General features: G+C 35.8%; 3 protein-coding genes across 3 annotated transcripts; 1 reads left to right on the top strand and 2 right to left on the bottom strand.

The window, feature by feature from the left end:
• The first annotated feature begins 410 nt into the window (after nucleotides 1-410).
• On the top strand, nucleotides 411-1946 carry LOC9318863 (probable BOI-related E3 ubiquitin-protein ligase 3). Its single transcript, XM_002884886.2, has 3 exons — nucleotides 411-717; nucleotides 798-1188; nucleotides 1286-1946. Exons 1-3 carry the CDS (start codon nucleotides 671-673, stop codon nucleotides 1847-1849), a joined length of 1002 nt encoding a protein of 333 aa, XP_002884932.1. The 5' UTR covers nucleotides 411-670; the 3' UTR covers nucleotides 1850-1946.
• Nucleotides 1947-8222: 6276 nt separating this feature from the next.
• On the bottom strand, nucleotides 8223-11501 carry LOC9318862 (elongation factor 2). Its single transcript, XM_021032397.1, is given in 5 exon segments — nucleotides 8223-10190; nucleotides 10192-10925; nucleotides 11053-11140; nucleotides 11240-11277; nucleotides 11475-11501. Coding segments are annotated over 4 exon segments (2535 nt in total). The 5' UTR covers nucleotides 11243-11277; nucleotides 11475-11501; the 3' UTR covers nucleotides 8223-8480.
• Nucleotides 11502-12272: 771 nt separating this feature from the next.
• On the bottom strand, nucleotides 12273-14740 carry LOC9318861 (transcription factor JUNGBRUNNEN 1). Its single transcript, XM_002882749.2, has 3 exons — nucleotides 13396-14740; nucleotides 12886-13199; nucleotides 12273-12776 (listed from the first exon to the last, which is right to left on the bottom strand). The coding sequence occupies exons 1-3, from the start codon at nucleotides 13601-13603 to the stop codon at nucleotides 12387-12389; spliced, it is 912 nt and encodes a 303-aa protein (XP_002882795.1). The 5' UTR covers nucleotides 13604-14740; the 3' UTR covers nucleotides 12273-12386.
• Nucleotides 14741-16319: the final 1579 nt, after the last annotated feature.

The following is a 16319-nucleotide window of genomic DNA, read 5'->3' as shown; positions in this document are numbered from 1 at the left end:
GTACAATGAATCTTTTAACGGTGTAAGTAACTTACTAACACCAAACATTTTTGTTACCAATAAGATCTATTAATTGTCAGGTTTGACCAGCCAAAAATTAAAGACGAAGCAGAAAAGAGAAGAGTTAGGCGAAAAAAGAGAGAAATAGGAAGTTTAAAGTAAAAAAAAAACCAGAGAAAGTAATAGAGCAGATATAGAAATTATGATTTTGACCGTAACCTCTGAACCAAAGATTTTACAGCTGTCCTTGTCAAACTTTTTTTCTCATGAAGAAACGCTGAAAAAGGCAACTACTTTAATGGTCACTGGTCAGCCGGATAACCGAAGAATCCTCATGCTTAATTGTTTTATAAAAAAATTATTAAAAAAAACAGATAGTAGAAAACAACAAAATGCCAATTAAATAAATAAATAAAATAAAACATCACATCTTCCTCTCTGTTCACTATAAATTGGCAGACAAGAGTGTGTTGGGTTCTGCTTTGATATTTGTTTTTTAGTTTCTCCCTCTATCTCTCTGCGAAAACTGTAATTAAAACCCCCCACAACACAACCTCTTCAACATAACTTCTTCTTCTTCCATCTTTCGTTGCATTCACGTTTTTAGAGCTTCTCTGAATCATCCCCATTAAAATAGCTTTGAACGAGTTTTCATAATAGTCAACAAACGATGGCCGTTGAAGCTCACCATCTTAATCCTCTGTTTTCTTCCAACAGGTACAAAATTTCTTATTATCTCCTCTGTTTTCTTTTTCTCTGTTCTTTTCAATATCTTAAACTTTTTTTTTTTTTTACAGAGAAATGATTCATCCCGTTGAAGCAAACGGCTTAGCCTATAACACCCAGATGAGATACGGCACCGTTCCGACGTTTAACCCTACCGTAGAATGTCAAACTTCTCTGTTTAGTCCCATCTACAACATCTCACCAGTTGATGGTTTGGTTCATCAATCCATGAAACCAACGATACATTCCGTTGATAGTTCTGTCACATTCAACAGCGAGAACGATTTTCTTCGTCCTGTGTCGTCGAGAAAACGTTCCAGAGAAGAATCCGTTGTTTTAAATCCTTCCGCTTATATGCAAAGCCATAAAAATCCCACCGATCCTCTCATGTTTCTTGGCCAAGACTTGTCTTCTAACGTCCAACAACATCATTTCGATATCGATCGTTTGATCTCTAATCACGTAAGTTCTTGTGCAATTTGTTGAAGGCCCGTATAATATTGGTTAAATTTTTTCTGGTTTACATAAATTGATGGTTTCTTCAACAATTCATTATCAGGTTGAGAGAATGAGAATGGAAATTGAAGAGAAGAGAAAAACTCAAGGGAGGAGGATAGTGGAAGCCGTGGAACAAGGTTTGATGAAGACACTAAGAGCCAAAGACGAAGAGATCAATCACATCGGGAAACTAAACCTCTTTCTAGAAGAGAAGGTTAAGTCTTTGTGCGTAGAGAATCAGATATGGCGTGACGTGGCACAGTCTAATGAAGCCACCGTAAACGCCCTCCGTTCCAACTTACAACAAGTTCTCGCCACCGTTGAGCGTAACCGGTGGGAGGAGCCGCCCACGGTGGCTGACGACGCGGAGTCTTGTTGCGGTAGCAACGACGAAGGCGATAGCGAGGAAGAGCGGTGGAAGTTAGCGGGAGAAGCGCAGGATACGAAAAAGATGCGTAGGGTAGGGTTGAGTATGTGTAGAAGCTGTGGGAAAGGAGAAGCAAGTGTGTTACTGTTACCGTGCAGACACATGTGTCTTTGTACTGTGTGTGGTTCTTCACTCAACACTTGTCCCATATGTAAATCTCCAAAGAACGCTAGTCTACATGTTAATCTTTCCTCTTAGTATAACCCAATACCAGTAAAATTGTATATGTCCCAAAAAAAGTAAATAGTAGAAAAAAGTTTCTTGGTTGAAAGAAAACTGTTCATTCTTTTTTTCTCTTGTCTTTGGATTGTGATGATGATGATGGAACACGAATCTTTGACATATGTGTCAGATCTTTAAATTTCGTAAGGGGTTCACGAGGGACCTCTGTTGCTAAAAATCGTGGGTTAGGTTTATACCCACTTTCAATGTCATTTCCCATCTTTGTATGAAATTTCACCAAAAAAGTGGAAAAGTTTTGTGTGTGGTTCAACTACTAGTCTTTTAACATAGTAGTAGTAGGGGTATAACGTCACTTTTCACAAGCTTGGATTTTCTTTAACATAAACTTTTGTGGAATCGTTATTATTTTTTTTGTGTTTTTCTAGAAAATGTTATATTCGATACAAAAATTAAAGTAAGTGGTCGAAATCGTGGGTTATGCGTGACAGACCATTAAACCAAAAGCAAAAATAAAAACCCATATCAACTTTTCCTCTAACCCGAGAGAGAACTGATGCTGCTAAAAGACTTAAGGAGTGGGTTGGTGCAAGTTAGCCATTAGCAGAAAGCGCAAGTTAGCCATTAGCAGAAAGCGCAAGTTAGAATGGAGACACAACAAGGTTTGACTAGCCGTTAGAACTGGCGCGTGGAGAAATAACGGTGGTGGCGGATGGCAAAAGCTGACGTGGAGAGCGCGCGCAAATGTCGTTGGGTAAAAAGAGTGGGTCTCATCATGTGAGTTTCCAAACTTACCCTTGTTGTACCCAAAGCAAAACTCGGAAGTCCACCAAAATCTCGTTTCGTGTTCTGTCTGTTCCACTTCTTCCGGGGATTTTACTTCCCAAAACGGCTCTGTTTACCAAATTATTTTTAAAAAGTTTTATTAATATTGCTTTGTCAAATTTCAAGTAATAATAAAAGCATATCTTCCTTTTGGACCAAAATATTCAAAAGCTAAGATGTACTGGTAGATTCGCTCTAGTCTTAGCATTAAACCCAACAAAAAAAAAGAAGTAGATTCGCACATTGGTAAAAAATTGATAAGATAGGGTTAAAAAAGGTTTGGATATGAAGTAAAACGTATTTAGAAGGCCCATGAACTGATAGATATGGCATTAGGTGAGGAAGAATGGAATTAAGAGAATCGAGGCGCGTCTAGAACACGCCTTGAGTTGTCCCTTTCATATCAAAGAAATGCGAATTTTTAATTTTAATATTTAAGTATTTGACTGCCTCCATTCCATCCAACACAATCACCACCTTCCTTTCGTATTAAACAATAATAATACTATAGTATAGCTAAATTAAAATACTCTTCTTCTTCTTGTTCTAAAATATTGCAATGTCAAATATTTGTTGTTAATCATTCAATGCTGTATCTATATCCTATCATGCAATCAACCATGTCATCATTAAGTAACCGGTTATTAGAGATTAAGCATTTGTAGGAACTTTGACTGAATTTGAATAATGGAGTGCCAATGGTAATTAATTACGCGTTTAGGGTGAATGAGGGTTCGAGGAATCAGGGACCGGTTTTTTTTTTTTTTTTCGAAGCATGTGAAATGCAGTTGGTTCACGTTCTCTTTCACGCCACTTTTTTAATAGTAATAGTTTATCATGATTTATTTATTTGTCTTTTTTGTTTAGATCTTTTTGAATGCAGAGTTCTTGATATACAGAAATAAATACTGAAACATTTAAATCGATGGAAAGAGTATCGTATAAAATTCACCGCTAAAATAACACTTTATCATTGATGCTGTCGTATATATAGTACATAATAATTTGGGCACGACTCTGAACTTATCGTGGAATGGTCCCGGGGTGGATTCATCAACATTCACATTATTATTGCCGTCTCTTCACGCTACTTTTGTAGTTTTGTGCCATTAACTCATTTGTTATCAATAAAAGAAAGTCTATCTATACGGACGTTGCAATTGTGATCATCAAGTCACGTCAAACTATTACTCCTCGATCTCTTCTACTACTATTATTTAAAAAATCTCAGCAGTACTGGTAATGCTTAGACGACCTCCCATTATTTTTATATATCGACAGCACAAGGAAATTGATATACAATGATTAATGACTTTGCTTTCCTCTAACACATGTTAGTTAGATGGCAAATATCATCTCCATTCTCCACTATCTTCTGCTTAATTAGTTCATTTATATGCGACACCTAACCAGTACGCAACTATGCACCAATAATGATAGATCATATAACTATGCACCAATAATGATAGATCATATATAACACACTTGGTATTACGAAATGGTAATCAAAGGAAGAGAAAAGAAATGGTAAAAAAGAACATTGTCGGTAGAGAAAGAAGCTATTTTATCTAGGGAACAAATCTTCAAAGTGGAGTCCACAAGAAATATAAAAGAGAAAAGCCAAAAATTGGCATTTAAAAACTCTTTAAAACATTAAAACATTACACAAGCACATCCACATCGCACCGCCGGGCCCACAATTTGCTTTCCTATTTGCTTCGAAAAAAACAATATTTGGGCCGTAATGGGCCCACTGGGGGGGACCGTTTCTTCTTTACTTTCCCCTTCTCCAACACGTGAATTTGATTCCACACACTTGGAACTTTCCTCAACTTCCCATTAGAATATTAAAACAAAACTATCCCATCTTACACGTTATCGTATTTAAACATCTTAATTTTATAAAATACAGTTCAAAGAACGTATGTTTCCAGGTGACATGCTGATAAATTATTTTTTTTTTTAATGTAATGTTAAATTATATTAAAAAAAAAATATCTTTTTTACAACTAGTGCAACGTTTGATTGAGTTTAGAAATATCGAAATCTAAAGACTAAAGAGTTTAAATTCTTGCTTCGAACCACAATTGCAGTCCCTTGTCGTAGCATCGATCACCCGCCAGTTTGATAGATGAAAGAGCATTCCGCATTTGCTTATCGATCCAGTTGATTAGTCGAGTAGGCGGGTTTGGAGATTCACCATGTCGTCTTCCATTTCGTTCTCGCCAGATTTTATAAACTGTTGCTTGTAGGATGTATCGAGTCAAGAAGCTCTCAGCCCTGTTTTGTTGAAGACCAGAGATGTAGGTAATGAGAAGCTCTCATGCTGATAAAATTTCACGCATAGTTTATATAGATCACATAGTTGTTATATTATAAAGAACGTATTACTTTCTTTTCTTTGGTTATTTGACTCTTTAAAATGACTATTGGATGTGTTCAGTTCAGAGAAATTGTGTTTTGGAACCGACTTTCACATTTAATTATAATTATTATTCAAATACGATAATTAAGAAAGTGGGCTACATCGTCATGAAAGAGCTAATTAACCTTCTTCTATGTTGTCTGAGTCACCTTCACCATCTTGATAGAGTCATTGAACAATCAATTTTTTTTTAATTTCCTCAAATAAGCTATCACAAAAGTCAAAAATACAGTGGCACATATACACTCCAAACAATATAGTAAACACCAATAGTACTAAAAGAAAATTTGTTAGATTTACAACGAAGCATACGAGAACTTTCAAACTCATGCATTTCACCTCAACAATGCAAGACAAAGCATCTTTCGAAGATATGTGCTCGCCCAGATCTGAACATCAAATGTTCGAAAAAGAAAAAATGTTCTTCCTTTTAGACTTGTTTGGACAGTCTTTTGCAAAATGCCCGATGTAAAGTTTTATTCATGTTTTGGGATTTTATCATTCTTTTAGTTTATTTTTGAATGGAAATCATGTAAGTCATCTTTTGCTTTCCATGTATTAAGATGAATGAATATGATTCCTCTTTTATATAAAGAGTAATTATATATTCCACAACTTGATTTGTATGTTATCTAAGAAAAAAAGAGAGAAATTTCCAAGGGAAAGACGGCACTAGAAAAGTTATACGAATTAATGTCATCATGATTTAAAAAATTGATTGATTTGTGGGTCGGTTTTCATTTGTTCTGTAGCCTAGTGTTAACCTCTAACAATCAACGTCCCCACTACATTAGTTATATATACAAAATATGTATTAAAGAAATCAAATATGCTTTTCAGAAATCTTGGATGAGACCTCATATTCGTAAAGAATGGTGTACCATGTCAACCATGGAACAACGATGATATTGATGGCCCTCTCTTCTTTATCTTTTCTTCTTTCTCACTAACTCTTTACTAAATATTCTACCTTTCATACCAAAGTGGAACCCAACTTTCGGTTTTTATCAAAGTCGTCCATAGTCTTTGACGCAGTCGAGAAATTAGTTTATTGTGATTAAGATGTTGATTTTTTTATTTCAGTTGAAATTTTTTCCTTATTGCCATGTTTGTGATTGTGTATGTATACATATAGTATTATCATGTTGGATTGAAAGTCAAAACTCAAACACAGACTAAACAAAATGTAAAAGCAATGACCAATGATATATAATTTGTATCACTTTGCTAAAGCTACAGTATATAATGTCTTAATATTTTCTTGTTGGTCCGATCTTGGAGCCATCATATACTAACAAGTAACAATTATAAACATTATAGTGAAGATTGACAAAAAAACATTATAGTGACATATCTAAATGTGCTTTAGGTTGGACGACACAAATATGAATTTGGGAAAGAGAGGTGAGAGGATGTCAAGGGTTTATAGTAAAAGGAATAGCCTACACCATTGTTGCCCACTTGACCTAATCCTTTTTTCTGATTTAATTTTGGGAAATTTAGTATTGTACCTATGCAAATATCATCCTCTCACCCACTAAATGGTACAAAATACCAAAACACCATGTGGTTTAGATGAGAGATATAATTAGAAGTTTATGTTTCCATCGAGACAAAAAACAATATATGGTTGAGACATGACATTGATATATTGGATAGAAACAAGACATGAAACAATTACAAGTAAAGACTGTACTTTTCGTATGGATGAAAAAAGGTGAGGAAATAGTTTGGTTATTGTCCACATTAGGAACCAACCACTCAAAAATAAAAATCATAACTATTAATATCGTGTATAGTTATTTAATGGGGGCAAGTGTGAAAGTATCATACAATATGGAATTCTAATGTCGATAGATTTAGAAATAATTGGAGTCTTCATTTCAAACAATTATCATAACATAACCCCTTTTTTGTAACCATATGAATTTTGAAAACAAGAGTAAAGCAATGCAATGATGGTATGGAGAAAAATAAATGCACAAGATAGAGAATATGGCAAAGCCTACAAAAAAAAGTGATGGAAAAGAAAAAAAACAAGATGTGCGTCGGCTACTTTGTCAAAGGAGAAAAAATAGTAAAAAGAGAGAGACTTGAGGTCGAAGATGACACTAATTAAAAGATGGCAATTGAACTCATTGTTATCTTATACACTTGGAATATTCTTTTATTTGTTTTTTGAAACAAAACAACGAAGATCACTATAGATTGTGATGATTAATTTATGCAATTTAACATTCCAACAAGAATTTATTTATTTTTGTCAAAGTAATAATATTGATGCTGATGATGATTATAGTGGTGCATAGTAAGGAAGATGAATGATGTGAAGTGATGGATGAATGGTGTCCTTAGTGTCCAGCAGGCCAAGACAACAACGCAACACGATTACTTAATTGAATCAAGAAAGCAAATAAGGGACCCCATCCACCACAAAAATGGACCATTAAGATTGAGTCCCTACAAAATCAAGATGCCTAAGTTGGATGATTGCGACACAGTTTTTTCATCTGCAGAATCCAATCAATAGTATCTTTGTTCACATTTTTTAAATTTAACAGTTAACAAGTGAGTGGGGAATTAGTGCTGATCTAACTTCGCAAGGCAATGATAAACTTGCAACATGTATTTTCGCTTCTTTCTTAAAACTCAAACAGTCACATGCCACTTTTCTTGATCTTTACTATGTGGAGGCGATGACATGTTCTAGTTGAGCTGAAAAGTTTGGTTTAAAGATACATATCTAAGACATAAAATGAGCACATCTTGAAATCAAAGAAATAAAGACACATTGTAAATGAACCAAAAAAAAAAAAGGGAAGATAAAATGAGTTGGGGCAGACAATACCAGTAAATGAGCCACTATTGCTAATTGTAATTACTGTTTCTCGCCTTATTCTTGCATTTTGATGATCAGATAAAATAAAGTGGAAGGCCTCAAAATCATTGAAAGAAAAGTTTGGAGGAAAGAGGAAGCTGCCTTGAAGCCACAAAGGTTTTAGACAAGGAAAAAACACTAGAATACTAACTAATACACGCTTAAGTCATCATGTAGTGGATGAATATAGGATTCTGAACTCCATTTGGCATTCCAAAAACTTTCATCAAGGTTTTCATCTCTCACAACCAATAAATAGAAAATTCAACACTAAATCAACATTTATAAAAGAAGAAGAACTAATAGCAAAACAATATTTTTGACGCTTAAAGATTGTCATCGAAGAGAACCAAAAAAACAAGTTACGAAACAGAAATAACTCAACTAGTATAAACAATACTACTGAATTGATTTTGTCTATGAAGTAAAAAGACTGATACAAAACTGGGTGAAATAATTCTATATCAAAAAAGTGAACAATAAACGAGCCTAATAGGGAGATAAGAGGAGTTATGTTCCGCTTACAATTTGTCTTCGAAATCAGAGAGTGGAGTCATCTGTAGCTTCAAACCTTTTCTCTTCCTGATATCAGCTACCAATGTAGCAGCCTGTGAGCCAGCCTCCAGCGGATCAGAAGACATCATGTCCCAATGGTCAAACACACACTGAGGAAAGGCTTGTCCTGAGGTTGCAGCCCTTAGCTGACCTGAGAAATTAAACGACTCGACCACAGGAAGGTAGGCTTTGATGTTGTAGAGAGGTGTTCCTGGCCTTTGCATTTCTTCAAACACATGTCCACGCTTCTGATTCAGCACACTGTAGATTCCTCCCAAAGCTCCCTCAGGTGCTTGTATCTCGACCATGTAAACCGGCTCAAGAAGTCTTGGCTTGGCCGTGAGCTGTGATGCATAGATGGCTCTTCTTGCTGTTGAGATCATCTGACCACCTCCTCTGTGGATTGCATCAACATGGAGCACAACATCACACACCTCATAACAGACCCCTCTCATGTTTTCTTCTGCTAAAGGGCCTTCCTTTGAAGCCCATTGGAAACCAGCAACCACTGAGTCCTTGATTTCATTCAAGTACTGCACTCCCTTACACATATCAACCACCATGTTGGGCCCTGTGGTGTCAGGTCCAAATGCCCATATTTTCTTGGCAAGATCCTTGTCCCATCCAAACTCTTCTGCAAGGATCTTGGATCGGATCTTGGGATCATCAGATGGACCGATGCGACCTTCATTAATAGCCTCTGCTAGACCATCCTCCATTGGTCTGGCTTCCATGTAAAGACGGTTGTGCTTGTTTGGGGACTTACTCATCACAGTGCGGCAAGACCTCTCAAAGACTGTCTCTCGCAACGAAACAACAGGATCTGACACTATGATCTCCGCACCACCCATAAAATCTTGAAGATCCTTGACACAAATTTCAATGTGGAGTTCTCCAGCACCTGCACCAATGTGCTCACCAGACTCTTCCATTGTGCATAAAACCATAGGGTCAGACTTGGCCAGCCTCTTAAGACCTTCTACAAGCTTGGGAAGGTCAGACGCTAGCTTGCATTTTACAGCAACACGAACAACGGGAGAGACAGAAAACTTCATGGCACGAAGCGGGTGTGCGTCCACTTCCTTCTCATTCGTCAAGGTAGCGTTCTTGGTGATGAACTGATCTAGCCCAACCATAGCAACAGTGTTACCACAAGGAACATCCTCCACTGTCTCTTGCTTCTTACCCATCCAAATGACAGTCCTCTGCACACTCTTGACATACAGATCTTTCTTTTCACCAGGGACATAGTTGGGACCCATGATCCTGACTTTCATACCAGTAGAAACTGTACCAGAAAAGACACGACCCAAGGCAAAGAACCTACCCTTGTCAGATGCAGGAATCATCTTAGAGACGTAGAGCATCAAAGGACCTTCTGGATCACAGTTTCTGATAGCTGCAGCATACTTATCATCAAGGGGACCTTCATACAAGTTCTCAACACGGTACCTCTGCGCAGTGTAGGGTGATGGTAAGTGAAATATCATCATTTCAAGCAGAGCAGTACTCGCAGGGAGCCATGCCTGCATGACACGCTTCATCAAAGGTTTACCCATCAACTCTTTCTCATCGGGCTTCATCTGAATACCAAGCTTCTCCAACATCGGCCACAGCTTATCCTTCTGGTCATTCATACAAGTGTTGATCATCATCCTAATGGGTTCATAAATCATAACATAACTGAACAAACCCACGCTTGCAGGTCGCGGAGCCAGTGTTTTTGGTCGTCCATTTTCTGGTTGCAGGATCAAAGAAGTTCTCACCCCACAGCCTCTCCATCATTTTAGATTCAGAAACACCAAACTTGGAAGCATGCATCTTAGCAAAATTGGTAAGAGTGAAAGCCCATCCGTGGAGACCAGCAGAGAAAGCCACTGTCCCCTTTTCAGGGTAAACCTGAACATCACCAAGGAGAGGATCCTCATACGTCGCCATGATGACATTAGCATTCTCAATGACCCTCTGGAAATTCTGATAAGCCTCTTCACCATCAACCTTAAGCTCAAGGAAACACCTGTCCATTTTGTTGACAGTCAAAACAGGCCTTATCCTTTCACCAAGAGATTGCCTGAGCACAGTCTCGGTCTGCACACAAACGCCTTCAATGCAGTCAACAACCACAAGAGCACCATCAGTAATACGGAGAGCAGCAGTGACTTCTGATGAAAAGTCAACGTGTCCAGGAGAGTCAATGAGGTTGATCAGGTACTCATTGCCATCTCTAGCTCCAGTGAAACTCTTCAAAGACTCATCAGTCATCTCATAGTAGAGAGAGATACCAGTGGACTTGATGGTGATACCACGTTCTGCTTCATCAGCTCGCGTATCAGTCATACGAACATCACCAGCAGATTCTTGTGCAATAATACCAGCAGCAGCAACAAGTGAATCCGTAAGAGTAGATTTCCCTGATAAAAAAAAAGTTTTATGTTGATATATCAACATTAATAAGCCATAAAAACAGAGCAATATGAGAATAAAAGATTCATATACAACGAACAATTTAAGAAGAAAAAAAAAAGATGAGAGAAATACCATGATCGACATGGGCAATAACAGACATGTTACGGATGTTGTGTTTACGATCCATAATTTTCCGTTGCTCTTCAACTGTGAACTTCACCTGCAAGATAAAAAAAAAATATCCGTTTATATAATTGTCACACGAATGAAAAAAAGTATCACCACGCCGATTAGAAAATAAATAAGAAGAAGGCTTTACCATTGTCACTTGCTTTGTTTCTCACGAGAGCGAATTCTCTGCAGAAAAAAAAAAAAGAGTGACGTGTTTTAGAAGAAAAAAACGAAACATATAAATATAATTCGTAAGAAAAAAAACGAAACATATAATTCGCAATCAAAGCTTGAATCCATAGATGAATCAAGAAAATGAGTAACAACAGAAGATAGATTAGAAGAAAAGAGTAAAAATCAACCAAAAAAACGTGACACCCTACACAAGAAAGAAAAAGTTGCACGAGACAGTAGAAGAGGAAAAGTAGACAGAGCGTTATGTATTTATAGGTAATTAATTGGGTTGCTTACATTATAATAATCTAGGGTTTTACCTAAATGGGCTGACTTAATTTTTGTGTTATCCTAAATGGGCTGCCGACCCTCGTAGATGAATAGTAGTAATTCGTAAACCAAGAGTTCTGAATTCGTGAGCCAATTCTATTGGGCTTTTCAATGCGAGACAGAGCCCAATATGGGACTCAACAGATTCGTAAGCCCAATGTTTTCTGCTCTTCTGGTAGCAAGCTAGTAGTTTCTGTGAGGTTTTTTCGCTGCTGGGACTCACCACTCACGGATTTGAACTGTCTGTGGATTGTAGAAGTTGGATACAATGTAAGATTTTTTCTGGGAAAGTAGATGAATCCAAGCAAGTAAAATCAATCGTTTCCTCTCCTTGGGACCAGTTAGGGTTTGAAGTTGGTTTAGGGTATTACGAAGCTGGCAACTCTCAGCAACAAAGGACCAAAAGAGTCCAAAGATTTGATTTGGGTTTTCTATGCGCTCGATAAAATTAAGCCCAATTCATATGTGGACTTGTTTTTTTTTTCCGACAGGTGGACTTGCTTAGTTTTGTAAAAGTCTACGAGGTTTTTTTTTACACAAAAATAAAAGTCTACGAGTTTTTCCTGATTTAATTAGCATTAATTTCATTATTTGCAACAATTTTATTGTTTTTATATCTTTCTTTTTGTGTTGTTGTTGTTGTCATCACAGGTACAAATTAAAGGGATACCAAGACAAAATACGATAATACATATATATAAAGTGCATTCATACATGTCTACATGAATAGAAAGCTGATAATACAAAACGTCCAAGTAATATTTTACTAGTAAGTTAACTAGTTTAAAGATCTAACTAAGAGAAGAAGGTGGGAAAGCAAATTCCACAACCGATCGAAGCTCGTCCCAATTCTCGTAGGTTTCTTCGTGAATGTTATCGTTGGAGAAATGTTGAAACGAATTATCAACGTGTGTGGTGTCCATGAGAATTGGCTTGTTTTGATGTTGATGAGGCGTTTGTTGAAGCTGGAAAACGCTTCTCTCGTAATTCCCTTCGCCTTCCCTTACGTTGATCACATTGGTACTACTACTTTCATAGTCCCCAAAATTTATATAATAAGCTTCTTGGTAATTAGATTGTTGCTGCTTCACGCGTTTGCCATTTGCTAATTCTCTCCAGTCTGGAGTGTATTTTCTACTAGACACATTTCTCTTGAATATCCGACATAACGTCCATACTTCCTGCAACCATATAATAAGAACCAACGATGAGTGTTCTTTCCCAAACCCAAAAAAGCTTATAGTGGCCAAACCATACATGATCATGACAATCAAGCGATAGCAAACTTACTGCGTGTAGCAAGGAAGTTGGAGTAGGGTTAGAGTGTGTAGGGCCACCGGGGATAGTGTCATTGGCTGTGGGGAGACGAAACTCGTGCATCATCCAATCCGTCTTGCTTCCTTTCCCGGCGCTTCCAAGGTAATAAACGAGTGTCTTCTTTAGACCGATCACGGCTTTATTGGATCCATCGGAATAGATAGGCTTGTCTATCCCTGTGGCTTTCCAGAAACCGGAACCAGTCACTCGGTTCGGTCTTATGCTGTTTCTATATTTCCTTCCTCTCTTGCAGAAGAAGTAGCTTTCCTTCTCCGTATTCCTCGACCCTTCAAACAAAATTTACATTTGATCATCGGTTTATAACAATAATTTATGTGTTAATTTTACTTCACAAACATGCATACAAGACTTTACGTTTCTTTTTCTCATAAAAGTAAGACCTAATATATTATCTATTTATGTGTTTGCATGGTTTAGATTGCAATTAGCAAAGAAAAACAAGAGCGAGTAAAACAAACTTACTTGGAAGATCCCACGGATCGAATTTATAGATATCGATTTGGCTAACAATCTCATCGATCTTGCTTGGTTTTTTTAGAAGTACTTTCTTAGAGAGATAATACCCTACAAGCTCCTCGTCCGTTGGATGAAACCTAAACCCTGGAAGCTTTAACACTTCCTCATCTTCTGATTCTCTTGTGTTGTCCCGTGATTCTATCATCTTCTCCATGGCTTTGATTTTTCTATTTCCTCCTTTTTGCTCTTTGGACTCACATATAAGAATCTTCTTGAGATTATATAAAGAGAGTTTATGTCGTGTGTGTCTATCTATGATAAGGTCGATTTGGTCAAGTCATTTCTGTTGACTTAGTGATCCTTTGTAATCAATGATCCGACCCGGTAAAAGTCTTTCGGGCTTGAGTTTTTAGAATGAGTCTTTTCGCATCAATACGTGGACCCAATTAATATGACGCTTTTACCTTTCATATTATTAGGACGCAAAGGAAAACGCCAAGGAGAGAACTGACTTTTGACACCACTATTTATTTTTTGTGTTTCCTCTTCCAAATGTCTGACGAGGATTCGATGTTACAAACATTAATTTCTTCTAGGCCCATCATTAGTTGTTTGTATATTATATTCTTGGTCACCACAAAACATCTACTAATCATCATGACGTTAAACGCATATATCCGACTTTGGGATCGTAAAGGTAAGATTTGTATTGCTTCGTTTGGAGATTTTAACTTGGAGTCTTGGAGTGATCATCAAAAGAAAAGAAAAAAAATATGAATATTCTTACAGTTTTCTATTTGGTAGTTTCTCCGTAATTGATAATGACAGAGCCACCTAATAAAAACCGAATATTACCCTTCAGTTCCTTTCTCACTGGTTATTGTAGTTATTATAGTTAAGCTTAGTTTTTTGGACATGAAGTAACTGGTCTTTTAACTCGTCTCTTGTCGCTTTATTTTAATATAGTTGCAACTGATAACTACAGCTACGGGATGGTTCATAAACCGTCGTACCAATTCCGTGAAGCTTATTCTACGTTCTATTTATTTAGGGAGTAAAAAAGAATCACATGTTTTTACATACAACAACTAGAATGATGTAGTTTACCATGAAAATTTATTGGATATTTCCCACTACAATTTACAACCAGAAATTTCTGAAATTCTAGGACTAGGAGTGGGCTAATTTTTAAGTGACAATTACACTTATTTTGAATTGGTCAAATTTGTTTACAGTTTCAAATATATTCATATCTTCTCCTTCTATAATAACATTAACTTCTATATATTTTTTGGATGTTCACGTACAAATCCAATCAAAAATCACATTTACGCGCATAAAATTTTAAGTTATATCTAGATCCAATTAATAATTGAAAGTTTAAATTAATTAACAACTATACTTTCAAAGATTGGAATATCGGATTTCTTCGTTTATGTTAATCTTATTATACATCTTCATTCGGATTGATATCTCAACAATTAATTATTTGACGTCCAGTCCATATATATATATATCCATTATATCATAACTTAAAATTGTTATGGATGATAATTTTGATTTCATAAGATGAAATCGACGGTGATCCCAGAATACTTCCCTCTCAGAATTTGCCCTGAGATTTTAAGGGCCAAACTCCAAAAATAATTTAAGGATATTTTATAAAGAAAATATTAAAACTAATTATCGTAAAAATAGATAAAATGGGAATCGTTTTATAAATAAATTTTGCTGAAGAATGAAGAGGCATGGCCTGCCCCAACTCCAGTCAAAAATCACATTTACGCATAAGTTATATCCCCCACTATCTCACTGAGCGACCTTACGTTTTTGCAACATGCCTTACTTTTTTTTCTGGAGAATGCAACATGACTTACTAAACCACATGTTCTTTCTTTTTCTTTTTCAAATATGAGAAAAATCATATTACATCCCGGTGGTAGTTGTTGTAATTTTATTTGCAAAAATCACGAGGCGAAATTTCAAATTTCGATCGGAGGAGCGTGCTTGGTTTATGGATTTATAAGGAATTGAAAATCCAAACAAAAATTATTTGTTATTCAATCATTGATTTTAAAATCCTAATTAAAATCATGTGTTATTGGTTCTATGATTTATAAATACTAGTTAAAACCTATGTTATTCGTTTAGTCATTTGTTTTTAAATTTGAGAATCCAAATTATGTTTTAAATGGAATTGAATGGATTTAAAAGAGAAAAATAAAAAGATTCAAATCCATGGATAAACACATGTTATTTCAAAATCCATATATTTTGATTTTATAATTAATAGAGATTTTCAAATTCTATATGGATTTACAAATCAATAAACTAATAACACTCCCTCAAACTGTGGAAAGTCAATTAAAAAGTAGTGGAAATACTAATATAGATAATTATTGTTACCATAATTATTATATTCAGAAACCGAAATTTCCACTGCATTAAAGAATTTCCCATTAATACACTGCTCATTGTCAAAACTCACTCTACGAAAACATTATTCAAGTAATGTTGGTTCTGACTTTTAAATTTCTTGTCCAAATCTTTACCACATTTCTAGATAAGCTTTTGGTAAAAGTACCCGGTACCAATAATAGCACAACTAGTAAAATATTTCAAATACTAAAAGTCAACTTATTCAAATGATATTTAGAAAAATATATATTAATAAATATTTGAGTCCCCAATATGATGAAGATGTACATGTCTAAACCTACAAAATTTTCTTTATTTAAAAAAAAAAGATTTTGGTGAAGGAATCATTCTCCATCACAAACATTTACCTTTCAACAAATTACCAAAAAAAAAAAACATTTACCTTTCAACAAATTTCATTGGAATATCAAAAAGAACTAATACTCTCTTTATCTCATATTATAAGATGTTTTAACATTTTTTATTGTTTCATTTTATTAGGTATCTTACAT

The sequence above is a fragment of the Arabidopsis lyrata genome (assembly GCF_000004255.2).
Source record: "Arabidopsis lyrata subsp. lyrata unplaced genomic scaffold ARALYscaffold_3, whole genome shotgun sequence".
Classification (NCBI taxonomy): domain Eukaryota; kingdom Viridiplantae; phylum Streptophyta; class Magnoliopsida; order Brassicales; family Brassicaceae; genus Arabidopsis; species Arabidopsis lyrata.
Note: the sequence above shows the minus strand (reverse complement) of the source record. Positions and strands in the feature narration are given on the sequence as shown.